Genomic DNA, 25219 nt, shown 5'->3' with positions numbered 1-25219 from the left:
GCCCGATATGCGCCGCAGCGTGGTCAGCGCTCAGTCCTCATCAGTATCCAACGGGTTTAGCCTTCGATTTTACTCATCTGCGCTGCTGCGCGCCCAATTTACACCAGCCAATCGAGTGAGTAGTCGGTGCTGGGTGGAGCGCAGCAGCTACGACCGAGGAGCAGCTTCCGGGTCTCCTCTGTCCTCCATTCTGCGCCCTCACACCGCTCTGGCCCCGGTCTCCCTGCGCAGATTGTTGGCGAGTTGGCGAGCACAACCACGCCGCGAGCTTATCGTACACCATCTATTATCGATGCTCATCGTCGCACCCCCATGGGGCGAGGGCGGCCGTGCAGACCGTCGAGCACGGTGTGGTCATCTGTGCTCGCGGCCCGCCGCCCGTCCCTCTGGCTCGGAGCTAAAATTTGCATGGGCCCGTCCAGGTCCAGGGGTGGTGACGGGCAATGCGATGGGCACCCGTTTGGCTCTTCACCGTGACTAAGTACGTACGAGCCAGAACGTCGGACCTAACCAGTGCCACGGGACGATGTCGATCGTGTGATTTCAGGTGCCAAAGGGACGCGGGCAACGCGGAATGAGGGAGGTAGTCCATGCGGATTCAGGTCGTTTGGGGGAGCACGCACGCACGCAAGCAAGCAAGCAGAAAGTCATGGGCAGACGACAGTCGAATCACATTTTGATACAACGACAAAGCGTAAGTGACACACCCACCCACAACGCGCAATGTGGGGGACCGGGACGATAGTGAGGGGGCAAGCGGTACAGGATCGGGAACTCCTACAAGTACAAGCCGCATTGTGATGAAGACCGCGAGGCGCATCGAGACGAGACGACCGGGAACGAAGACGACGTGTGCTACTAGAAACGACAGCAAGAGGAGCAAGGAGTGTTGTGGATGAGTGGGTCGGACAAGAAATACGCGCTAGAGACTAGAGAGAGTAATCGAGACGCGGGACGCCATGCCAGCGCCCCGGAACGGAAGGCATGGATGTGGTGAGCAAACCGCCGGCGATATCCTGTGCATGAAGATGTGAGTAGCGGCACACCACGAGAACGCACAAAAGGCTTACCGCTCAGTACTGGCCGCCGTAACCGCCCTGCTGGCCGCCGTAGCCTCCACCGTAGCCACCCTGCTGACCGCCGTAGCCGCCACCATATCCGCCGGCCTGGAAGCCCTGTTGCTGGCCGCCGTAGCCACCTATAGGACGGACGGGGGTCAAAGACAGAATGATTTGGGGATGCACACGAGCAACTCACCCTGGCCACCGTAGCCTCCACCGCCGTAGCCTCCGCTCTGGTAGCCGCCACCACCACCACCACCTGCTGGAAAGGATGAGCACGGATCACAACCTCGGACCGGAGATCCGGCAAAATGAAAGTAGCTCACCTCCGCCGCCGGCGCGGGCATTGGCGAGGTTGACCTTGATCCGGCGACCGTCGAGCTCCTGCTCGTTGAGTGAGGCGATCGCGGCCTGGGCCTCGGCGGACGAGGAGTAGGTGACGAAGCCGAAGCCACGAGAGCGGCCGGTGTCACGGTCGCGCATCACGATCGACTGCAAACACGAGAGAGGGAGGGACACGAGGTGAGTAGCGAGCGACGCGGGAACGAGGACGGCCTCGTGGCGAGCACGAAACACAGCCACTTGAGACAGGAACAGGGCGTACGTCGACAATCTGGCCATAGCTGGAGAAAGCCTACAAACGGCAACGGGACGCGAAACGACGGCTGATTAGATACGGCGGAACGGACGCACGACGCAGAGCATCGCGTGATTAAAAACCAGACTGACTAAACGGAGGTTGTCATCGTTCGTGGACCAGCTCAAGTTGCTGTGTGCGGAAGGGGCGCGAGGCATGCATCAGTCCGGAGCGAAGGGCACGGGGTCGCGGGCGGGCGAGGGTGAAGTTCAACGAAACTGACCCAACGTAAACTTTTGTAGACATGATGAAGATTGGATCGGGACTGGTAGATACAGTTACAGCGGGGGGCGCTCTTGAACGAACCGACGAAGCCGAATCAACAACCGGGACGGGGACGCGACAAGCAGAGGCAAGGACGAGAGCGGGACGGGGGAACCGCCGGGGGGTGCCCTCGTCTTATATGGGCCCCCCGCCGCTTTCAGACTCCGCCGCCCGCTGACTCGGGCCAGACTTCCCCTGGACTGGGCCCGCCCGAGCCAATGGGCGCGCGCTCACGTGCGGGGCTGGCCACAGCTGCCAGAGAAAGTTTCCGCCCTCGGCGCTCGGCGGGCGGTGGGCGCACGATCGGGGCTGGGGACAAGACAAGACAGAGACAGGGTCCGAGCTACAACATGCGCGGCTGCGGCCGGGCACTCTACTGCTACTGTACACGGTCGTGAGTCGTGAAGGGAAACGTGCTACGTGCACGGGCGGAGGTGGGGTGGGTGTGGGTGGGTGTGAAAACAGCTAGTCATATGCCGGCCGTGCCGGCTTCTTCCTCCAAGACAGGGCCCGCAGCTCACTGCGTGCTCTTCCTCTTGTCCTTCTTGTCCTTCCTGATCTTGGACGCCCTCTTCGACACACTGTCGCTCAGCAGGCTCGGGCTCGGGCTGTCCGACAACGGCGGCGTCGCGACCACCGCGTCCTTCGTCGACCCTTGCTCGTCCGTGCTCGCCCGAGCCGTGTCCGCGCGCTTCAGGCCGGGGATCATCGACCCCACTTGCTGCAGGTTCGGGATGACCGACGCGGAGCCCTTGCGGGTCGTGACCGAGATACGGCGGGCAAGGCGTTGGATGCCCTGGGTCGAGAGCGTCCGCCGCCGCTTGCCGTCCGCCTCGGGATCAGGGGTCCCGGTGCGCTCAGGGGTCGCGGCCGCCTGGAAGGTGACGCCGGGGGTCTGCGCCCGCTCGCCAATCGAACCGCGGACGGACTCCGGCGAGGTCGGGAAGGCGAGGGGAGCGGCGCCGGACGAAGACGGGAAGGCGATGGGCGCTGCGGGCTCGTCGGCAGAAGAGGGGAACGCAACTGGAGCCGCGTCGTCGGAGCTGGGGAACGCAACCGGGGCGGCCGACGGCTCAGGGGCGGCACTCAACGGCACCTCCTCCGCGTTGTCGGCCGCGGTGGGGAATGCTACAGCCTCCTCAGACTCGACCACCACCACGTCGTTGTCCAGCTTGTCGTGCGCGACCTCCTCGGTGCCGAGTTGCGGGGGTTGATCCTCGGACATCGTAGCCGTGTCCTGCGTGGGCGCCTCGACTTCGAATCCGGTGACGATGGCCGACTTGCGGTGCGCAGACGTATCGTCGTTGCTCGAAATCTGATCCGCCCACATCTCCGCGAACATGCCACCGCGCGCAAGGAGCTCGGCATGGGTGCCCTGTTCAACGATACGCCCATCCTTGAGGACCAGGATTCTGGAAAACAGTTAGTCGACAGCACCACAATCGTGGCTCGACAATATCACATACAGATCAGCTGATGCAATGGTCTGTCCAAATTTACCCTGTCAGCGACTGCATCATTCATATAGCTCGTCCACACGTACCGAAAGCCGGTGGGCGATGGAAAGCGAGGAACGGCCTTGGACGAGGTTCTGGAGCGCCTTCTGGATATCCTTCTCCGTCGACGTGTCCAGAGCACTGATATCACAAAGCCAACATGAGCTCCCGGACACACCATCTCGAGTCCAAGCACACAACGGACCTAGTAGCCTCGTCGAGGAGCAGGATGGGGGGATCCTTGAGCAGGGTCCGGGCGATAGCAACCCGCTGCTTCTCGCCACCGCTGAGCCGGATGCCACGTTCGCCAACTTTAGTCTCATAGCCGTCATGGAAGCTCTCGACCCGATCATGAATCTGGGCCGCCTTAGCCGCGGCAACGATCTCGTCTTCGTTCGCTCCGAACTTGCCATACCTGGAAGGAGCTATTGTCAGCGGTGCGTCACGGAGACAGGCACCAGCGCTACACGTACGCGATGTTGTACTTGATGCTCGCGTTGAACAGCACAGGGTCCTGGGGTACGACACCGATGGCCTTGCGGAGACTGCCCTGGGTGATGTCACGGATGTCCTGACCGTCGATCAAGATGCGGCCTTCACCGTGCTTCAAGTCGTAGAAACGGTAGAGGAGGCGGAGAATCGTCGACTTGCCAGACCCGGACTCGCCTACGAGCGCGACCGAGCTACCCTTGGGAACCTTGAACGAGACGCCGCCGAGGGCCGTGGTGCGGCCGTCGTAGGAGAAGCTGACGTTATCTGTGGACCCCTAATCAGCCATCTTGCCACAACTCAGACACATGGAACGTGGGCTGACCGAACTCAATCTCGCCCGTCTGTACAATCAGGTCGGGCGCGTTCGGCTTGTCGTTGATCTCGGTGGGTTCGCTGAGGAGTTTGAGCAGACGTTCAGTGTCGACAAGCGACTGGTTGATCGTGCGGTACAAGTAGCCGAGCATGTTCAGAGGCGCGTAAAGCTGGGCCAGGTACGTGATGAAGAGCACAAACTCGTGCGTCTCCGACTGGCCGCGAACGACACGCATGGCAACAATCATTGCTCCGACAAGTAGACCAACAGTCTATAGCGGGGGTGAGTATTTCATATTTTCCAAAGGAGTTCATCGCTCACAATGATCAGGTTCTGCACCAGGTTCAAAAGGTTGAGGGACACTGCACATAATGAGGTTCAGCCTCCTCGCCTTATACTAGCAGTGGACACTCCTTACTCATGACCCTGTACTCGAAACTCTGGTACTGACGGATGGCTTCTGCGTAACGCTCACCCTCATGCTGCTCCCCGTTGAAGTACTTGACAGTTTCGTAGTTGAGCAGACAGTCGGTGTGAATGCCACGAATCATGACATCGCGATCGTTCATTTGCCTCCTCAGCTGAGTGCGCCACCTGGTGAGGATGACGCTGGCGGAGACTATTCGAATACTCGGTCATATGTTCAAGCTTATTTGCAAATGTGACTTACCGTAAGCGGTCATCACGAAGAAGATCACGACAGCGAGCGTCCATTCGAAGTAGACAACGAAGAAGACCAGAGCGATAGCAATGTCCGCGAACGTGGGCAAGACGTTGAACACAAGAGTCTAAGCGACCAAATGTGAGCGCCGGAAAAGTTCGTACTGATGACGTTTGCAAGCATCGCACCTCGAACGTGTGGTTGATGGCGGCGCCGCGGTCGAGAATGCGCAGCACCTCGCCAGTCTTGCGATGGGTGTGGAAGGCGAATGAGAGCTGGAGGAGATGGTCGAACGACAGTTGAGACATCTCTGCGCAGGCAATGACGTCAGTACCAGTCATGGCAACAAGAAACGGCTGTTGTGCGCACCCCTGTCTGAGTACTGCATTACTGGGATCCATAGCGACTGAGGGAAAATGCAGAGTGAAACCAGCAATGCCAATCAGAGGGCGAGATGACTTACGTCGCGCAGTGCCGCGAGGCCACCGGTGGACTGGAGGAATCGCAGGCCAACATAGGCCCACAAGTACGGCCAGAGGGACACCTTGGAGCCGTCCTCGAAGATGCGCACGAGTTGAGCAAAAATCCATGGAACGAAGACATTGACGACGCGTCCCACTATCATAATCAGGAAGCACAAGAACTATAACGTGATAGAACATGCCTCGGGATCAGTCTACGTGGTCAGCGGACCAGGAACGTGTTGTACGCACTGCGAGCAGCTGGAGCGCGAAGCTCTTCGATGGCCACAGATAAGGGATGAGGTGCTTGATCCGCACGAGGATCTCTCCCCAGGACGGGTCGAGCGCGATGTCCTCCTTAGGCCCCTGCACGTCCTGTGATACGCAAAGGCGCATACGGGCCGAGTTAATAGATCAGCGGGGCGCCAGAAGAGAACTGTTTCACTTACCCGCGCCTTGGGCGGCGGCAGACGAACGGTCGAAGGGGCAGGGGTGTTCGTACGCGTGGTGAGAGCGGAGGTTTGGCCGAGGGAACGGGTGCTCTGGAAGGTGCCATACTTGCTGACCTCGGCGGAGAGCGGCGAGAGCCCGGAGGACGTCGTGGCCGCGTCCTGAGTGGGCAAGAGCAGGCTGGTGTCCGTGGGGGCCTCTTCGTCCGCCGCTTGCTGGACGGGGACGTAGGAAACACGGGGGAAGATGAGAGCAACGAAAAGAGGGACGAGCAGTAATACACGGAATGAAGGGAAGGCGATGTGGAGAAGAGCAGTCGTTGCAATGGGCTCTGGAGGGGTGGCCGGGTGGTCAGGACCCGAGTGGCGCGAAAAGCGACAGACGTACGAGTAATGGCGAGGGCGAGGAGGACGACCTGCGCGATATCCAACGCCAGGGCGGCGAAGATGCTGAGCTTGAGCCTCTTCATGGACCAGACGTTCAGGCCCTGGACCTCCTTGAAAGCACCGAGCGCAGCCAAGCCGAGGAAGGCGACGAGACCGACGACGGCATGAATGTCAATTCCGGTGAAGGTCGGCCATTCCTTGCGGAGGACGGCGGTGATGACAAAAGTGAGTCCGTCGAGGAGGTAAGTGAGACCAGCGAGAGAAAGGAAGGCATAGATGAGGGCATGACGGGGCGTACGAGTAGCGACGACGACGGAGGTGATGGGGGAGGCCGACTGCACCGCGGGGGCAGGACGGGCGAGGATGAGGGTGAGGGTGGAGAGCAGGACGAGGCCTGGAGAGACTATGCGGAGAATGAAGAGCGGAAGGTCCGCTGCTGGGATGGGAGAGGCCATGAGGGTCATCGCCGCCGCCGTCGCTGGGCTCGACGTCGTCGTGGGTCGTGAAAAAGGTGGAGGGTGGTGGTCGCGGTAGAAAACAGGTGTGCCTCGTGTTGTGGCCGAGCTCTTATCGGAACGTCCTTCTGCCAGAGCCGTTAGCGACGTTCGCTTGGAACGCGGGTCGAGGATGCCGACCGTGCACGACTCCGCTGCCTGATGATTGGCCCCTTGCACGCGCCGCCGCTGATTTTTGCACAGCCGGTGATGTCAGTGCGACTGCCCTCCCTGCTTCTGCCACCCCTCCCGCGGACACAGTGGCAGAGTACAAGAGCATGCAATACAGCGACTACCAGGATACAAAGCACAACACATCCGTGCGACAGCACCAACAAAACAGACAAAAGCGTGCGCATATCGATCGGTACGAGATAACCCAGCCGCACGCCCCTCGCCATTGATCGGCTACTCGCGCCTGAACGACTTCTCTATCGTCCCGTCCTGCAATCTGTACCCGTTCGCCTTGAACAGCGTGGAGTGAAGGAACGGGGTCGTGTCGTAGATCTCGTGCTCCTTCGCCTGCAAGCCCAGAATTCAGCTATCGGCACAGGGCCCAGAGGTCACGATGGCACTCACCCGCTCGTCCAACTCGGCAACTGGCACAGTGATCGACTCTGGCTGGGAATGTCGTTGGAGCTGGTAAAAGCGTGCCTTCTCCTTCACAATCTGCCCGAGCACAAAAGCAAGCAGCTCTTCGTGGTCGCGTGCCTGGGTAAGGTATTTGCGGAAACCCTGGGAAGCCACGCGTTTAGCGTCCCTCGCACTAGTCTCCGAAAGGGATACCACATCTCGACTTACACGTTCCAGCGTCTTCTTAATCGACGTCTTCTGGGTGCTCACAAAGCTGCCCACAGCCACCGATATCGCGAGGTCGATATCATCCGCGCGGACGAATTCGCGCAACGCCATCTTGGCACTCGCCTCCGCCATCCGGATCATACTCTCCAGATGGCGCACTGTGATCGAGTGCGTGCCAGTCGCGATCGACTCCCGACGCAGGTCCACAAACAGGCGGGAAACCTTCTCCTGGTCAAGGTCGTACAGCTTAGGGCGAACCTTCTCTTTGGCGTACATGATATACTTCCGCAAAAGATCTTGTGGGATGATCTAACAGAGGCGGATTAGACAGGTGCCGCATAGGTATACGAGACCACATACGTCGGCATCGAGAGTCGTCCTGACCTCCATTTCGTCCTTCGCGGGGTCAAACTTGGGATGGCTGCGCAAATGACTTCCCACTACGAATTTTGCCAGTAACTCGTCCTGGGTAGGGTCGACTGTATCCTTTACGACACAGAGAACGTCGAAACGCGACAGAATGGGTTCTGTCAGTTCGACGTTTTGCACGAAAGGGATCGCTGGGTTGTAACGGCCTCGGATGGGGTTGGCGGCGGCGATAATCGCACAGCGAGCCTGCAGCGTAGTGATGATTCCCGCCTTCGCAATGGAGATTGACTGCTGCTCCATGGCTTCGTGAATGGAAGTCCGGTCGGCGTCATTCATCTTGTCGAACTCGTCAATGAGGCAGGTCCCCTTGTCGGCAAGTACCAGAGCGCCTCCTTCCAGTGTCCACTCACGCGTGATAGGATCCTTGCGAACGCTTGCGGTGAGACCGACAGCGGAGGCACCCTGGCCCGTGGCGAAAACAGAGCGGTGAGCAGTCTTCTCCACGTACTTGAGGAATTGGGACTTGGCCGTTCCAGGATCGCCGAGGAGAAGCACATTGATATCTCCGCGGATGCGAAGCTTCCGGTTGATGTCTTTGGACACACCTCCGAAAAGCGAGAGCGCGAGTGCCGTCTTAATGTCTTCGTGTCCGTAGATGGAGGGAGCGATGGATTTGATTATGCGCTTCCGGATACGTTCATCTCGCGCGAGAGCACGGATTTCCTTTTCATCCTCTTCGGTAAGCCGAAACGCTGCAAATTGATCCTCTTTCTTGTTGATATGGTTGGCCTCAAGGACGGTCGAGAAAACCGGAAATCCGTTCTTCGCATTCAAAGAAGCGTCAAAGTTGTTGCGATAAATAGCAGTGATTTCCTGCAAGTTATGATTGGACAAAGCCGATGAACAATATACTGATGTTCGCTTACAACTTCTTCACCAGGTTTTGCCTTGTCGATGAGGTCCCAGAGGAGGATTACCTCGCGGTGGCGAGGAAGACGTCCAGGAGGTACCGAGCCCGGGGATTCCTGAAGCGTCATCTTCTGATAGTTACGGTAGATTGTCTGCCAAAGCGTCGGATTCTAACCAACGTTTCCTAGTAGGGTAGGCTTACCTGTTCAGAGTTGATAGAAAAAGGACCCTTGCTCTCGCAGTTGGGGCAGAAACTGATCCTGACTTCCCTTGTGGAATCTTGATAGAAGGGGCCGAGTGTCGCATTGCATTTACGGCAATCAAACTTCACATACTTGAGTTGGGGAAACACGCCCGTCCGACGAGTGACGACACCGGAAACACGGACGAGCGTGTTAAGGTGAGACCTGCGCAGGTCGCGAAGCGAAGAGCCGAGGGGAAGGTCGGTGATCCGGACGTGAACTTCCGAATGGATCCGCTCGTATGCCGTGTAGTAGACTAGGATAGCACTGAGGGCCACCTCGTCGAAAATTTCCAGCATCGCAGAAGGACAGTTGGTCAAAAAGTATGCGAGGATCGGCTTTGACAACGCGAGGTGGAGGTAGGAAACCTCAAGAGATTCCAAGTTGTCTGAAGGTTATGACGTTCATCGGATGGCTTGGATGGCAAGACATAAAAACTCACTTTCTCCAAGATTGCGAATGCGCTGACCATACACAGATGCACCATGTTCGTCGACGTATGTCATCAGGAATTGTCTGAAGTGCCGGATAATAGATCGGCGAACGCGCTCGCTGGCGATCCATTCTGCAATGGATTTGGCCTTGATGTCGCTGAGTTGCTCCAGTGGAAGCTCCTGCATGAGTTTGTCAAAGGCATGTCATCAGAGAAAGTTGGCTGAACGCACGTCTTCAACATTGTCCAAATCATCGAAATCCCTTCGCTCGTCGTATTGGCGACGGGTACGTCTCTTCATTCCATCCAAAAGACCACCGCCAACATCCTCGTCTTCCATATCATCGGATTGTAGGAAGTTCGGCATGCGGGACCTCGCAGCGGCACGAGCACCGCGCCTTCCACCACGCTCCATACGGTCGCGACGAGCCATAGAGGCCTCGGCGGCACGCCGTTGTTGAGCAGTCATATTTTCGAACTCGCCTTCATCGTCAATATCGCGGTCCGAGTATCTGTCTAGCAGCTCGTTGGTGGCATAATCACTGTGGGAAGTCGTATCAGTATGATGAAGGTCATGGGAGAACCAACAAAGCCGAACGATGGAAAATTGTCCCAAGATAAAGGTGGATGAGCGTGTAGGGAGATTCACAACGGAGACTTACTCCTGGAAGTCATCTGCGAATAGATCATCGCCATCCTCTTCGCCTGCTTCAGCATCAGCGTCTGGCACAGCGTCCCGTTCATCCACACTATCGTCGGTGTCCGAGAAAGGAGCAGGTGGGGAAGAGGGAGGAAGGGAAGACTCTTCGTCGGCCGTAACACGTGAAGGTCCTGGAGGGGACGACCCTGGAAGCGGGGACGCCGAGCGACGTCTTTTCGCACCACGAGGAGTCTGAGGAAGGAGGTGTGAGCCTTCAACTGTTGAAAGGCGATCCGACTCACAGCCATGGGCAGATGGGGGGTGAATATTTGAGTATGACCCAGGTATATGGAGTGGATGAGCAGGGTGCGGACAACAAGACGCGACGAGCACTCGGACGCGTCGCGCTCATTAGCAGCGGAGCTTAAAATTGCCACAGTCGCGTCCGATAGACGCGCGTGAGCAGGCGACGCGTCTGTGGCTGGATCAACGTGGAGGCGCCCGATCCGTCCAGGTCACATCGCACTCTGTCTTAGCCATCATCTCCCGCCGGCCGCCTTCCGACTCTGCGACGCCCTTGCCTCCCTTCTTGAGGGCCATACGGTTAATATGACAGAGCTCACCACTTCCAGGATCAACAGGAAGCTCAGGACGCTACGTAGCAAATGTGCCGCTCTCAATGGGGCCCAACCAACATCCTCCAAGCCCAAAGTCTCCACAACTTATGGCCGTTCTAATCGCACCTCGACGAGAGCGTCCAATGAGGAAGAAGAATCCCCGCCACTCGCGATACTCCAATCCCTTGACAAAATTTCGGCGAGGTTCCGCTACGAGCGTGCGACCGTCGAGAACATGCAGCTCTCCAAGAGAATCTACGAGGTTCGCGACGCCTTCAAAAACATTGTACAGCTATCGGCATCGTCTCACACAAAATCACAACCCGATCCGGATGTCTCTTCCTATCTGTCTTCCCTCACGGGCATTTGTGCTCAACTCATCGGAGAACACATCCAGGGAGAAGTTGAGGCCTCCATTGACGACTTGTCTGAAGTCAAAGCCTCGCAAGAAGACGAGCTTCGATCGCAGATTATGGACGATGTATACGAGAGCATCCCCGCGCAACACAGACAGTGAGATTGCATTTTCACGAGAACGGCCAATCACTGACCACATTTCCAGCCACACCCTAGTCGCACATGCGCTTACGTATATATTGGAAACGTGCCCGCACTACCCGACGCTACTCAACGCCCTTCTCGAGACCTGTCTCGAGTACGGATCCGGAGCAGAGTCCCAAACGATACTCTCGAAGTTGTTCGCAGTGGCGATTCACTCGCGGACACGTTCGATGTATCCATGTCCCCTCACACATCCCGCCCACAAGCACTTCCTCGTCACTCTGCGAGGTACCTGCAATCCTGCGCCCGGTTCCAGTACACCTATCAACAATCGCGCCTTTGTCCGTCTCCTCGTCGATGCGCTTTCTGAACCATACCCGGAGCGGCTTCTAGCGTGGACATCGAAAGCCACGGCACATCTTGCACGGGACGTCAAACAGGATTTCCATGGTTGTTTCGTGCCTCTCTGTACAGGCCTGGCACACGCCCTGGCCGCCGTACCGAAGTCATCACGGAATACCAACAGAGCAATTGAACATGCTCACGTTCAGGTCTGGGAAGACGCTCATTCGCGTTTAGTGGATTGGACTACCTCGATGTTGTCGGCACTGTACTCTGCGACTTGCTCAGGCGGACCGGATGTGGACATGTATACCGCCTGTGTAGACTTCCTCGTCGCCATCGAACCAGACCGGCTACACATATGTTCCGATTCGGTCCCCACACCGCTCGCCAAGGCCTTGTGCTGTCTTGCGGTCTACTGCATCGCTAACCCTCCGGCACCCTCACCTCCCGGCGTGGAAACCGACCTACTAGTCCTGGAAAAGATGTTACGAACCGCCACCATCAAGAACGCTACCTTCAACAGCCTCACAGCCTTCATCCTGCCTCTCCCTCATTTGTCTTCCGGCATCTACCGTGACACTATACCGGAGCCATTCGAGGGAGCAGACATCCCGACCCCTCTTCCTCAGCAGACAGGGTCGGGTGAAAGAGGTGCACCTGCCATAGAGGCTCTTGTCGAGCCCCTCCGTGCACGAGGTCTCGTGCTATGTGAAGCTGCCCTGTACCTGGCGGCCTTGCAACACGTGGAAGAACTCGTCGCCTCCCCCCGAGAACTGTGCCGGCGAGCCCGCAGCTGAGTAACAAGGAACTTTACGATCTCCGCCTCTACCTCATGGACCGCGTGGAAGACTCCGAACGCCGTTGCTTCAGTGGCAGCGTGGATGGCGTACCGCCTCCTCTTCCCGAAGGCGGAAGCCAGTGGCGCTTCGATGATTCTATGGGGGCGTGGACGGTGAAGACCCCCGAAGTGTCTCAAGCCAAGAAGGCGGAAAACAGAAGAATTGCGCAAGCTGCTAAACGGCGCAAGCTTGATGACGGGAAGAGCGCCTCTGCGGCCACATCGCCACACATCCCGACGCAAGCCCCACGCCGACAAAGCGATGTCGCGTCCTCAAAATGCACCTTCCCTATCCCATCCACGTCCTCTTCTGGGATTTCCGCACTTCCTCGAACACCTCGCATGTTTTCTCAGGCCGATCGTCGACCTATACCGTCGTGGGATAACAGGGAGAACTTCTCTGACGACGGTGGATCGGACAATGAACCCTCTACACCCGCACCCAAGCGACTTTTGGGCACTAGCAGCTTCCAAAACCTCCTCGCCAACGCCCGCCTAAACACCATCTCCCTCCGCGCCGAGCGCGAAGCCAACACCCAAAAAATAGTGGCAAAGCCGAAGGGGCGCGTCTCCGCGCCTGCCCGTCTCCCGGATTTTGTTGTTCCCGAGTCCCCGGCGTCGGCGTCGGTGGGGGCGCTGTCTTCGCCTATGGCCCCGCGCACACCGTCCAATGGTTTTCGTACGGCCCTCGCGGACTCGCATCGGAACGTCATTCGACTAAACGAAGAGCGGGCGCGCGAACGAGGACAGTTGCAAGGGGCAGGACAGGAAACATGCAGTGCTATTACGCCTCGGGGCACTGTAAAGCGCAAAAATGGAGCGCGACTTGGGGATTCGGATACTGAGGCTGAAGTGGAGGAGCCAGAAAATTCCATGGTGGAGAGCAGCCCTGCACATGCATCAGCGTACGTCGAGCCGTCATCCGACGACGCGCTCAATCTGTTCGCATATCCCGACTCTTCTCCAGTCAAACGTCGGCGACATGCTTTGTATTGAGAGTATCAGTGCCACTCATGTATAAATAACACTATAGTCCTGTTATATGTGATCTTGTGTAGCAATTGGTGTATGTCCGTGCAGCGTTACTGGAAGCGTGCAAGTAAATAGAAGGTGATAAAGTGGTCTTCCCAAAACCAGTAATCTTCAAGTCCCGGATCATTGTGGCACTAGCCCAAGCTCCTTTAGGCTCTGACGCCAGGGATTCCTGCGCTCAACTGCCCCTTTCTCACTTGCAGACATGGTCGGCTTACTCTCACTCAGCTTTGCATTGCTCTCCCTCGCCGGCTATGTTCTCTCCACCCCCGTCACCCTTGCCGACCCCCCAAGACGGCCTCTCGTCATCTGGCATGGTCTTGGAGACTCATACACGTCCCCGGGCATGCTGGAGTTCATCCAGCTCATGAAAGACGAGCATCCTGGCCTATTTGTCCACTCAGTTCATCTCGACGAGGACCTGGAGGCGGACCAGAAGGCTGGCTTTGTGCGTGCTTTCGCCTCTCACATTCACTGCATGGTCTGACTGTGGAGGTCCCCACCACCTACCACGACAGTTCGGGAACGTCAACGAGCAACTCGCATTCGTCGCCGAGCAGCTCTCGAACGTCACTGAGCTCAAGCACGGCTTTGACGCCATCGGGTTCTCTCAAGGTACGCCTCCCCGTCCCCACACGACCCACACACGCATCCCAACGCCGACCCTGTTTCCCGACGCGCAGGCGGGCAGTTCCTCCGCGGCTACGTCGAGCTCTACAACGCGCCCCCGGTGCACAATCTCATCACCTTCGGCTCGCAGCACATGGGTGTGTCCGACCTCCCGCTCTGCTCGCGCTGGGACCTCTTCTGTCAGCTCGCGCGGCGCGCCGCCCGCGGTGGCGTCTACACCGACTGGGCACAGGAGAACCTCGTCCAGGCGCAGTACTTCCGCGACCCGGCCAACCTCCCAACATACCTCGAGCGCAACACGTTCCTCGCGCCTGTGAACAACGAGGTGCCTGGGGCGCGCAACGCGACGTACGCGGCCAACCTCGGAAAGCTCAATCACCTCGTCCTCGTCCTCTTCTCCCAGGACAAGACCGTCGTTCCGAAGGAGAGCTCGTGGTTCGGCGCATACGCGGAGCCGGAAGAGGACGGGCTGTTCGGCGAGTGGGCGTGGAGCGAGAAGACGATTGTGCCCATGCGCTTGCAGCCTTTGTACACTGAGGACTGGATTGGGCTCCGGAAGCTGGACGAGAGTGGCCGTGTCACCCTGGAAACCTGTGAGGGCGAGCACATGCAGATCAAGGAGAGTGTTGGAAGCCCCTCGTGCAGCGCTACGTCGGGGAGGCTCTGTCGAGTGGGGTTCAGCACCACGGGCAGACAGTGCTTAGGGCACACGCTTAGGTCCGTCTCTTCGTTGCACTCTCGCAAGCCAATGTGGCTGTTGCCCCTTTTGTATTGTACTGTATACCTATACACAATTATTGGTGCTAGTATGCATGCGCGATGGATGACGACGAGGATGCTCAAGCAATGACGCATCTTCCACCCTCGGCAACCTTGGGTCGTTGCTCGAGCCATTGGATGAGCTCGTCCGTAGAGCGCTGCAAAGTGAGTTGGCATTTCGTCAGAAAGTAAAGGACGTCATGGCGCACCTCAATCCAAGCAGCATGGACCTGAATTCCGTCCAATGCCTGCCTGACCGCCAAGTCGATTCCCTTTTATCCTTGCTCTTGAAAAACTCTTCAAGTTCCTGGTGGTTCTCCTTTGATGACAGCTGAGGGAATACATCCTGTCCGTGCCAGCGAGAGAAGCGTCAGCTTGTATGTTACGATGTGCGCGCAGTTTTGGACGTACTAAGATCCAACTCGTCATGGTGAACGAGCCACGGAACCTCTCGGCCACCTCGTCCCACCGCTCCTTCACGCGTTCCGCAACAAGTCTCCATGCCCCAGGGTTCTGCGAAAGCCCGAGCAGCAGAGGTCGCACCTCCTGAAAGCGGGCCTCTCCAATCGCGAAGTCGATCGTCGCCTGCTGACGTGCTGGGTCTTGGGACGCCCCTTGCGCCTTGAGACCAGCGTTAACATGTGCCGGATCTGTGCTGGTCTGAGCGAAAGTCTTCATGAAGTCATATTCTGCCTTTCCGCCTTCTCGGACACCCTGACAGGAGTAAAGGCCATGAACAGATTTAGAACATGTGTGTGACAAATGAGAACTTGGTACGGACAACTCTGCAGGTTATCTGCAATATGTCTCCGGGGATCTTGGACATGTCACCAGTCTCGATGAAATGAGCGAAACGTGTTTTGAGTTCACCAACGACCCTCGAGATCCACCGTGAGTATTGCAGGATATGGATCCCATAAGAAGAGCTCACCATGCATCCCCGGCTTCCGCAGCTTGAGTGATGGCCTCAGTGCGGAGTCGCTTGTCTGCCGGCGAATCCTTCGGCGCAGCTTCAAACCCAAGGCGCTTCACGATTCGAACAAACAAGTCCTTGAAGCAGGGGATCAGAAGGGTAGGGGGGAAGAGGAGATGGGGAGAAGGACTTTTCTGAAGCTATTGATCAACCCGAGTGCGTGTCCATGGTCATACCATACTGAGGCAACGTCCGCCAGGCCACTCGATATCACCGTCCAGACGTACACTGTTGGAGGAAAAGTTCTTATCAGGTCGGGGACGACGATTGTGCTTGGGAAAGCACTCACACTCCTTCTCACATGCTCCAAGAGCAGACACGAGCTCGAGGGCGCTGCTGATGGACGAGTATCCTGCTTTAGCGAGCGCAAACGCGTCTGCAACTAGTCCAATCCTGTCGGCGAGGTTAAAGGGCGAGTTGGGCGCCGTCGCTTGTTGACCTATTTTCACCAAACGGTCCGCGCTGTACTGGACAACATCTTAAAAGACAAAGTAAGCAAATCAGACCCCGCTGAAGACTAGAATGATATCTCTCACAGAAACCATCTGTATCTGCGTTAAGTTTGAACGGCTTAGTACAGCCGAGAGACATAGGGGCCTCGCGTTCCTCTAGCACAAAGTCACGCATCACCACACGCGAATCATCAGCTGCAACAGTGACCAGACTGATAGGGATCGCCCTAGTAGCGTAAGAGCTGCGTGTTCAAATCACGGTCCCAAAGTATGGCACAGTCACATACCAGATGGTCTCGTTATGCTCTGGGGCGGCTGGACCAGACTCCAAGAAGCGGTCTTGGCGCAGAGTGAGCTTATCTTCGTGTTCAGTCACCGTGATCATAGGATATCCAACCTCAATGATCGAGCTTCAGCCAGTCTTAATATAAAGGGTTATATGTATATGGACTCACTTTATTGACCCAGTTTTCCATCAGGTTTGGCACATCAAGTCCTGCCATGAAAGCTTGATCAATGATCGTATCCCTATGCTGATGAAAACAAGAATCACTACGAACCAGTAGTGCTCTGCATGCTCCTCCACAAGTCAGTGGTCACCACAGTCTTGTATGCGTGCTTCTTGAGATGCATCGACACCCCCTTCATGAACGATTCCTGTCCGGCATGACTTGCCAGCATGCGAAGAACTAGGCGCACTCTTCGTCAGCCGATCTTGCTTAGATTTATGAAATATCTCACCCGAAGCCGCCTTTTCGTAAGATAATCTGTCGAAGATCTAACCGGATTATGAGCTCAGTTCGCATGTCGCAAGCGTCATATACTCACCTGGATCACGGATTCTGCATCTGGGCACTCCACTTCGATGGGATGTGAAGAGAGCTTTGCATCGATCGCACGACCAGACAGATATGGAGCACTTAAGAATTTGGCTTCGGACTGCCACTCGGGCCAAAGTCTATCGCCAGAAGACTCATCAGTCCGATGTTGAGAATGATCACTCGATACCAGAAGTCCCACCTCTCTGTGAACGGTGTTAGCTGAGGACACAACCTCCGAAGGTGTCCACTTACCCTGAACTACTAGCTCGCCCATCTAGAAAAAAGTGTTTACGATGTGAGTAGAATGCACTCCATACAAAGCGTCTGCGTACCAGAGTTGCAAAGCCTGAAAGCAGCCTCGTCACTGCCAGATCATAGTTCTCTTTCACTGAAGACGTGCTCACCCTCATTGAGATACAAGTAGTCCCACCATTCCATCGTAGTAATGTTGCCGAACCTATGGGAAGAGACTTGTGTGAGGTGGTGCTCATTATGATTTGCGAACGTACTGACCACATGTGCGCAATCTCATGACCTATCATGCCGGCTACGATTTGTTGTTGCTTGACATCGTTCGATTTCGGGTCGTACAACACTGTGCCTGGGCGCACAGTAATCAATCCCTTCAGGTAACAACTTCAGTTCAAGGTCAACTGAGGTAAAGCGGAACAACCGCACCCAATTCTCCATACCACCTGCTTCGCAGTCAGTGATTATTGCAATGGAAAACGGGCTCATCCTCTCACCCTCGAAATCATCCGCCTGAGACAGTCAGGGTCAACTGATATTCTACCATTCACTCATTCACCACGAGCACGCACCAATATGACATCCAATTTGGGCAAAGGGTATTCGAGATCGAACATCTCCTCATACGCAGGTACAAGTCTCGCGGTCATATCCAAAGCCAGTTGTGTTTGTTCAGGGTTCGCACCGGTAGCTGAGAGTGCTTGAGCCATCATCCAGGTCAAAACTGATGACCACTACTCACTGTAGAACCGAACCGGCTTGGTTTTACCGCTGAGAGGACTGGTATACTCGCTTTTGGTGTATTCAAATGGTCCATTTGCGTAGGCAACGATGTACGTCGACATCTAATCGGTCGTAAAAATCAATGTGAATTCAGACGGAGGATTCTTTACGATACCACTCACAGGCGGCGAAACTTCGAAATGAGTGATCTTCCATCTCGCCGGCTCTGACATGGAGGCAATCTTCTCTTCTAGCCACGTCCCTTCCTCGGCGGTCTGACCAGCGCAGAGCATTTCAGTTTTGATTGGCATGTTGCTGACGTTGGTCGTGTTTGTCCTAGAAACCATCGTGACAGCGAATGTCGCCTTGAGTGCCGGTTCGTCCCAGCACGGAAAGGCGCGTCGAGCACCTGTGGGCTATGAAGCTATTGTCAGAAGGTTGTACAGAAACTGCAGCAGTGATCTGACGAGTCCAACCTGGAACTGTGTGACTGCATAGACAACTTCGCCGTCTTTGCCGCCAGTCGATTTATAAAGCCCATTGGGAGCTCAGCAATCGGGGCGCCAAAGGTGATCGAGAGGCGCGACGCAGTCGCAATAATCTTCGGAAATGCAAAGGTAGTACGCTGCAGCTTTGCATCATACTCGCAGGAGAGAGGCCGTTGGGGCGCCTCGTTTCCTTCAGAATGCAGCCACGCTTCAGCAATCTCGAGCCCAAGTGTGTTAAGAACGATCAAGGACGTCGGATTGTTGACTTTCAAGCTGTGGCAAGGGATACGCGTGAGACATTGCATGGTTGAGGAAACTGGGGAAACCGCCCACTCACTCTATGTACACGATGCCGTCGAACTCGAGAGTGTCCAAGTCGGTTAAGATATGGAGATCATAGTGGATCGGGACAACATCTGCAGGAAGACGAACTCGATCTTGAGCCATGGCAGGAAGGGCAAGATCAGCAGTGCTCGATCCCTGAGTCCTGAGAATGGCACATATATGCGTTGGAGATACGAAGCTCGGGGCCGCATATTGGTGGCAACCCTCGAGCAGCCATGCGGTGAGGAGGAGTCCGGAGGAGTCAGCGGAGATAAGTCGCTGATCGCAGTAAGTATGCAGTATGTGCTTGCGCTGCGCGAACACGGTGACGACGATAGCGGGATAAGCAAAACATGCAAACACTGCTCGCCCTCACTGAGTTCCGCCCAGCGTCTACGTCTCTTGCCCTAAGTAATCGAGTCCTTCACCCAGTCCATCAAGGTCAGGGATCCCTAGGCCTCCTCTTACCTGGCATGCGCGCATCCATTGCAGCTTCCCGGCAATCTCAACTCCCGGGATCCGTAGCCAGCGCCGCAGCAGCCGCCAAGCTAGTCGAGAAGAAGAAGGAATTTGAAGCTGTCGCTGCGCTCGAGAAGGCCAGTGCACAGTTCCTCAAGCGCATAGAGGGACTGGGAGATGACTTCGAAGTCATGGCCGAGGCTGGCGTAGGTGTGTGCGTTTCGGTGGTGCCTTTAGAGTACGAGATCACGATGTTCGGCGTCCAGTGCACGGACAGGTGCTCGAGCAGTGGCCCAACATGTTCCGCATTCTCGAGCTCTTCCGTACGCGTTTTCCCCGCGTCGCACGCCGTCCTACTCATATGCCCCTCTAGTTTCGCAACGTGAACAGCAAGCCGAAGCCGAAAACGCGTCTCAGTCTACCACGGGAGAGAGACTCGTTCGGGTGCCCATTGAGGAGCTGCGGCAGACGGAATCGAAGGCTTCATGAGCGGATTACGACCATACCCGAAGTGTGTATCTCTATCTTTTCCCCCTTCCAAACCCCTCTGTATAGTACGCTCTCGCAGACAGCAATGTCCGCATACGGACGTTCACCATACCCTCAGCTGTGAAACATCCCTGACTGGATGCACAACCACCCCATTGAACCGAAGCACTTCGACATTCGAGGGCCACATTATTGCTCACTGAAGTTATTCTCTACGTATTCAGGCCTGAACAACAATAAAAATCCAGTCTCTATCCTAGCATTGCGCAGCCGGTACGTCCTGCTTTACATGATCCAGACTAAATCTATGCGCTGGAGCGCGCCCCTGGGCTCCCGCGCGGCGAGAGTCCCGCTATGCTCGTGCAGGCCTTGCCCGCGCGACGGACGCTCTCGAAGGACAGGTGGGGTGTCATAGCGCGGCGAAGGTTCGCGACGGTTTTCGTGCGCAGCTTGGGGATCGAGATCGGCTGGTGACGCGCTTTTCTGTCCGAGGGAGACAGCACGGTGGAAGGGGCGGTCCGAGTCTTGCGCCATCTGGCCATCCTAGCCGGAGTGATTGTCACGCTGGTGTCTGAGCGTTGGAGAGCGTGCGGATCGCCGGTGTACAGGCTGCTCGTGCTGGAGCAGCCGTCGGAGGGCTCCGAGTCGGGCTCATACACCTCCGTGAGCTTGTGAAGCATGGGGGGCCGCGACGGCGGCCGGGGGATTCGCAAGGACGGGACGATGGTCTTTGCGGCATTGACGAAGGATGAAGACACCCGACGGTAATATTCCCAAGCCGTACGCGCATAGTCGTCGGCGACGTCGAGAGCGGCGGGCTTATGAGGCACGGACTCTTCCTCGTGATCACTGACGTCGCCTTCCTCGGGGTAACTGACAGCATATTCGTAGCCACTGTCGCTTGCGTTTTCGTCACTGACATAGTCTTCGTCGTGGTCATACGGTTGGCCGTTACTATTTAGACTTGAGGCATCCCAAGTGGACGTGTTCTCATCCTCTGCGGGATCCGGACTGAGTGACATCTCGGGAAGGCCTCTCAAGATAGCAGGGGGAGCCTGGCACGGTTGACATCCCCGGATTTCGTGCGCCACGCCCCGAATTGTGTTCACGAGGAATACACAAACAAACTAAAACGATTGTCAGCCGGCTCCTCTATATCCAGCAACCGTATACGCACCAACGAAAACCACAACGTGTCGATGTCCACGAGGTACACCCCCATTGCGAACAGATCGCAGAGATTGCTTAGCGTTGTAGTTGAGGTGGGTGTGGGGTGAGGACGGCAGCGTCGTGTATGATACTTCTCAATTGCGTCACCGGGCTGCTTTTATGCACGCCCGTCGGCGTCCGCAGCAGGCAGGGGTATCGGATGTCATTCACAATAAACCGGCTAGTGTATTCCTTCAGGAGGGCGGGATTCGGATCCCACCCGTCTGTGTATGGCCCGGACGAAAGGCCGCCGTGCCGCGTCGGATGAAAGACAGGAGCCGCTGACGACGAATTATCGTGCCAGCGGAACGAGGACATGTTGTTCGCATGTTCATATGCGTGCACACAAGAGCGGGTCCATATCCACTTCGTTCGACATTGTGAGTAGTGCGGGTACAACAGCATCCTCGTACATACTATATACTGCACGCCATCAAGCCAATACAACCCATGTGTGCGTCGCACAACGTCAAAATTGGTCAATAGATTCAGGTGAGTGTGAATCAGGAAAGAGAAGCCGTGCTTGCTCGAGTCCCGGTGTGGATTTCAACCAAGCGCCTAGTCGTCCTCCTCGACGTCACCGAACTCGAACATGCCCGCACGCTCGCGCTTGGCGGTGTCGATCGCTTCGCGTAGCTTCTTCGTCATCGCAGGGTACCCGCTAAGGTAGCGGCAGCCCTTTTTGTCGACCGTCGCGAGGCCGTCGCGGATGAGGTCGACGTTGATGCATGCGTACTGGTCGTGCTGCGCGGCGGGGTCCGACGCGTCGATGAGGCGGAGATGGAGCATATGACCCTCCTTCTGGTCGATGTTCGCGACGAGCCGGCGGCCCTCGCAGAGCGAGCGGAAGCGGTCGATTGCCTCGTCATAGTACTCGGAGTCGGGCGAGACGAGCTTGACGAAGCTGGACAGCGGGTCGGATCAGCTCTCCTATTCAGGCGGCTGACGGAAGTGGACTCACCTGAGACGCGCATCTTGAGCCTGGCCGGGAAGAGAACGGAACTTAGGATCGAGGGGGCGGAGATTGGTGAAACTGACGGTGTCCTGGTTGCCGTAGTCGATGAAGGTGACTTCTGCCTCCTTCTTGATCGGTGACGCACGGCGGACTTTTGCACGATACCATTGGCCATCGGAGAACTTCGCCGAGACGAGGTCGCCGCCACGAGGGGTGAAGCCCACGACCGGTGCGACAGTCTTGTGGTGTAGTGAGAAGTCGCGCATGAGCTTGTCTAGTGATGCGATGCCCTCAGTGTTGAGGATTTGCACGGAGAACGCGAAGCTCGGCTTCGTGCGGACATCGCTGATGATGACGTCGAGGTATTCTGTCTTGAGAGGGCCGTTTGTTTCCTCCACTGGGGTCTCCATAACTTCCGCAGCCTCGTCGAAGTCTTTCCACATCTGTGAAGGGATGTGTAAACAAGTGAAGCCGGCAAGCCCGGTTGATGAAAAGTCTACTTACGTTACGCTTTGCGCTCTTCGCTTCAGCCTCAGCATCGTGCAACTGCTTCACCCATGAGAGACTCTCTGCAGAATACCCATGTACCGACGCAAAACCTTCCCGAACAAGAGTGATGGCAGCGTTCTCGGTCTTGTTCAAGTATAGTGCGCCGATAAAACCTCCTGATTTATCGGCATCGTGGATCTCGATCTCGACATCGCGTTGCATGTAGCGTCGAGTCGCGAATTCGGACGCCTCAGGCCCGCATGGCTCGCTGGTCTCTGAAGGGTTCCGGGCAGTTCGAGGCGCGCGAACGCCGCTTAGGACGAGAGTGAGGACTTGGTTGTCCTTGGGCAGGAATATTCTAAATGAAGTCAGTATCTGATGCCGACATCGTGATGCAATTGCTCACTTGAAGCGAGAGCCAGCAGCGACGTATTCGACGACGGCAGGAATCCTTCCTAGACGTTTGAAGCCGTTGACGAAGGTAGCTGCACGGTGCGCAGACTGTGGAGGACCTGCTAAGCATGCCGTGAAGGGGCATTGGTTTTGTCAGCTCACCTCGGAAATGTTGAGCGGTTGCTTGGGTGCGGGAATGTCCTTGCCAGAGTGAATACCACGGGTTTCTGTTGCTGCTCTATGCGCAAAAATGATGAGGGGAGCCGAACGGCAGGCAAAAGCATATACATACATTTGCTCCGCCGCCATTAGCTTGTCGTAATCGGGTGAGCGATCCTCATCGTCACGCTTGTGGCGAACAGCAGTGGCAAGACCTTTCTCGATAAGTTGCTCGGCAATGTTCCTGTCCCGTTCTCAGTCACTGTTTCAATGGGCCGTGGGCAAACAACGAACGAGTTTTGGCCACCGTAGCGGATAGTCGCGCATTCGCGCTCCTCATACTCGCCCTCGCGAGGCCGGACGAAGTCGACGTGAACTTTGACGTGCTTGCCAATAAGCCGCTTGCGAAGGAACTCGCGAGCCTCTTGCGCGTAGAATGCTTGCTTGGGGTCAGACAATCTGAACCATGGTCAGACTCGAACATGCCAAGGAAGCGAGGGGGATGTTGCATACTTGGGACCACGGGTTGAGCTGAGCTGCAGTCGTCTCTCCTTTGCAGTTTCACGGTCGGCGACAGAAATCTGGTCGGCGCTCCAGACTCGAATGACGGTGGCGTCGAACTGGCGAGAATTACCATTGGACGCTGTACCGTTCGACTTGGCAGAGGGAGTAGGGGCGTTTGCATACAGGCAGGCACGCTTCTCCTTTGCCGTCTTTTCAGCGGCGCGAAGACGTTCCATGCCACCGTTGCTTGCGAGCATACCCGCATGCCAGTCAACGACGCGCGCGAGGCCAGCGGCAACCAAGTGCTCGGCAACGTTGCCCGCGGGGTGGAGGACTGCGAAGAGTGAGGACATAATCTTGGTACGCAAGGCCAACAACGTACCCGTTCCGATGAAGATGGATGCGGAAGGGGGTGCCGTGCTCGCGCCTGCTTGGAAAGGGGTAGGCGCGGCGTTGGGTAGTGACAGCAGTTGGACTCGGACGTATCTCTGGAGTAGCCTTGACTCAGTGAAGAATTTTGCCTGTGGGGTACACACCAAATGAGTGCCCATAGAAGAGTCGGTACTGCAATCATCGCACCTCCTCTCCCCACGGCTCCGTCGACTCGCCGGGCTTGCTGGATACACGCGAAGAGCGCACACCAGCAAGGGCGATGTTGACGAATTGATGATCCCCGTCTGGCATGATGAGGCGAATGCGAAGGGTAGAGCCGTCCTTCACCTGCTCGATAAGACCTTTCCACTACATGAATTGGACGCCCTGGAGAGAACGGAAGGCTCTTACCGTCAATCTGCTGACCCCTCCATTCGGTGATGAATGCTTGCGAGTCAGTGGGCATCATGTAGTGGGTTGTGCGGGCCTGAGTTCCACGATTGGCACGTATGCATCATTAAACAAAGTAGGAATACGCACCATGGGACCATGAGGATTCCAAATACCCTTCCCAGCCGAACGCGCTTCAGACTCCAGTTCCTTCTTGCGATAGTCCTCTTCTGTGGGGTCACGCTTGAATTCCTTCAGCTTCGCCCAGCCGTTCTTCAGAAGTTCGGACGCGAGGTCGACTCCGTTGACATCTGCTGTGCCAATGTCACGAGGGATTTCATCGTTTGAGGGCAAAGAGTGAGTGGACGTGAACGTGACAGGTTTGCCAACGACCATGGCACGAAGGAACTCGCGCGAATCGAAAGCCCAGTCCTACGGGACGGACGTCAATAATGCATGAAAAGCCGACAGAACACATGTGCCGCATACCTCGTCATCTCGCGAGGACGTGCCCATGCGAGGCGCCTGTATGTCCGCGAGGTGCAGAACGCTAAAAAGCGCGCAACTTGAGTTCCGCACGCGACCATAGCGCACGCACACAAGTACTCACCGCTCTTTTGGGATCTGGCCTTGAGGGCCGGGGCTACCGCGCAATAGGAGGGAATCGCCAGAGATCACGGCTGGTTACTCCATCATGTTCAGGACTGAGCACAGACAGGCAAGAGAGAGAACCCATACATTTCACGATCTGTATGCGCACATCGACCCTGCATCAGCTACCCGCGTCTCTTATAATGCTCACAGCTTGAGACTCACCGCTTTCATGGCCATGGCTGGGAGATATCGACCGGTGAGTATAAGACACGGGGTGCGGGATGCTGGGCAGTTGACAGATTTCCAGGAGACTGAGGAAGACCAGTGAGGAGACGGGAGCGCGGC

At 56.7% G+C, this 25219-nt stretch overlaps 9 protein-coding genes across 9 annotated transcripts; 3 read left to right on the top strand and 6 right to left on the bottom strand.

Moving 5' to 3' along the window:
* Window positions 1-1397: 1397 nt before the first annotated feature.
* On the bottom strand, window positions 1398-1832 carry BXZ73DRAFT_6570 (uncharacterized protein; the record flags this gene model as incomplete). The annotated part of the gene is made up of 3 exons (XM_048021774.1): window positions 1398-1553; window positions 1666-1695; window positions 1791-1832. Coding segments are annotated over 3 exons (228 nt in total), but the record flags the coding sequence as incomplete, so codon positions are not given.
* A 647-nt stretch (window positions 1833-2479) lies between these two features.
* Window positions 2480-6676, bottom strand: BXZ73DRAFT_47940 (uncharacterized protein; the record flags this gene model as incomplete). Its single annotated transcript, XM_048019959.1, has 15 exons — window positions 2480-3374; window positions 3429-3448; window positions 3506-3599; window positions 3664-3873; window positions 3932-4214; window positions 4273-4534; window positions 4585-4625; window positions 4682-4882; window positions 4934-5051; window positions 5113-5234; window positions 5294-5330; window positions 5388-5567; window positions 5638-5751; window positions 5835-6166; window positions 6223-6676. 15 exons carry the CDS (start codon window positions 6674-6676, stop codon window positions 2480-2482), a joined length of 3363 nt encoding a protein of 1120 aa, XP_047877249.1.
* Window positions 6677-7123: 447 nt separating this feature from the next.
* BXZ73DRAFT_90460 (MCM-domain-containing protein) lies at window positions 7124-10417 on the bottom strand (the record flags this gene model as incomplete). The annotated part of the gene is made up of 10 exons (XM_048025647.1): window positions 7124-7237; window positions 7295-7450; window positions 7517-7825; window positions 7877-8758; window positions 8812-8946; window positions 8997-9424; window positions 9479-9650; window positions 9702-10011; window positions 10132-10361; window positions 10412-10417. 10 exons carry the CDS (start codon window positions 10415-10417, stop codon window positions 7124-7126), a joined length of 2742 nt encoding a protein of 913 aa, XP_047877248.1.
* Window positions 10418-10718: 301 nt separating this feature from the next.
* BXZ73DRAFT_90459 (uncharacterized protein) lies at window positions 10719-13406 on the top strand (the record flags this gene model as incomplete). Its single annotated transcript, XM_048025646.1, has 4 exons — window positions 10719-11239; window positions 11289-12315; window positions 12366-12674; window positions 12765-13406. 4 exons carry the CDS (start codon window positions 10719-10721, stop codon window positions 13404-13406), a joined length of 2499 nt encoding a protein of 832 aa, XP_047877247.1.
* Window positions 13407-13647: 241 nt separating this feature from the next.
* BXZ73DRAFT_78155 (alpha/beta-hydrolase) lies at window positions 13648-14922 on the top strand (the record flags this gene model as incomplete). The annotated part of the gene is made up of 4 exons (XM_048022818.1): window positions 13648-13890; window positions 13961-14057; window positions 14126-14789; window positions 14880-14922. The coding sequence occupies 4 exons, from the start codon at window positions 13648-13650 to the stop codon at window positions 14920-14922; spliced, it is 1047 nt and encodes a 348-aa protein (XP_047877246.1).
* A 208-nt stretch (window positions 14923-15130) lies between these two features.
* BXZ73DRAFT_78154 (peptidase family M1-domain-containing protein) lies at window positions 15131-18984 on the bottom strand (the record flags this gene model as incomplete). Its single annotated transcript, XM_048022817.1, has 20 exons — window positions 15131-15205; window positions 15243-15344; window positions 15375-15545; window positions 15613-15709; window positions 15763-15881; window positions 15935-16032; window positions 16094-16282; window positions 16341-16498; window positions 16544-16653; window positions 16712-16764; window positions 16817-16913; window positions 17085-17351; window positions 17410-17423; window positions 17482-17534; window positions 17591-17700; window positions 17899-18026; window positions 18069-18171; window positions 18232-18385; window positions 18526-18810; window positions 18875-18984. The coding sequence occupies 20 exons, from the start codon at window positions 18982-18984 to the stop codon at window positions 15131-15133; spliced, it is 2493 nt and encodes an 830-aa protein (XP_047877245.1).
* Window positions 18985-19334: 350 nt separating this feature from the next.
* On the top strand, window positions 19335-19809 carry BXZ73DRAFT_48027 (uncharacterized protein; the record flags this gene model as incomplete). The annotated part of the gene is made up of 3 exons (XM_048019975.1): window positions 19335-19530; window positions 19587-19643; window positions 19694-19809. 3 exons carry the CDS (start codon window positions 19335-19337, stop codon window positions 19807-19809), a joined length of 369 nt encoding a protein of 122 aa, XP_047877244.1.
* Window positions 19810-20114: 305 nt separating this feature from the next.
* BXZ73DRAFT_78152 (uncharacterized protein) lies at window positions 20115-21031 on the bottom strand (the record flags this gene model as incomplete). Its single annotated transcript, XM_048022816.1, has 2 exons — window positions 20115-20936; window positions 20987-21031. The coding sequence occupies 2 exons, from the start codon at window positions 21029-21031 to the stop codon at window positions 20115-20117; spliced, it is 867 nt and encodes a 288-aa protein (XP_047877243.1).
* A 545-nt stretch (window positions 21032-21576) lies between these two features.
* Window positions 21577-25111, bottom strand: BXZ73DRAFT_102140 (transcription factor; the record flags this gene model as incomplete). The annotated part of the gene is made up of 16 exons (XM_048015124.1): window positions 21577-21922; window positions 21980-22416; window positions 22478-22820; window positions 22869-22963; window positions 23018-23093; window positions 23148-23258; window positions 23309-23473; window positions 23528-23852; window positions 23901-24039; window positions 24098-24252; window positions 24302-24377; window positions 24431-24712; window positions 24770-24830; window positions 24891-24960; window positions 25019-25028; window positions 25097-25111. The coding sequence occupies 16 exons, from the start codon at window positions 25109-25111 to the stop codon at window positions 21577-21579; spliced, it is 2706 nt and encodes a 901-aa protein (XP_047877242.1).
* Window positions 25112-25219: the final 108 nt, after the last annotated feature.

The sequence above is a fragment of the Epithele typhae genome (assembly GCF_022376455.1).
Source record: "Epithele typhae strain CBS 203.58 chromosome Unknown BXZ73scaffold_29, whole genome shotgun sequence".
Lineage (NCBI taxonomy): Eukaryota > Fungi > Basidiomycota > Agaricomycetes > Polyporales > Epitheliaceae > Epithele > Epithele typhae.
Note: the sequence above shows the minus strand (reverse complement) of the source record. Positions and strands in the feature narration are given on the sequence as shown.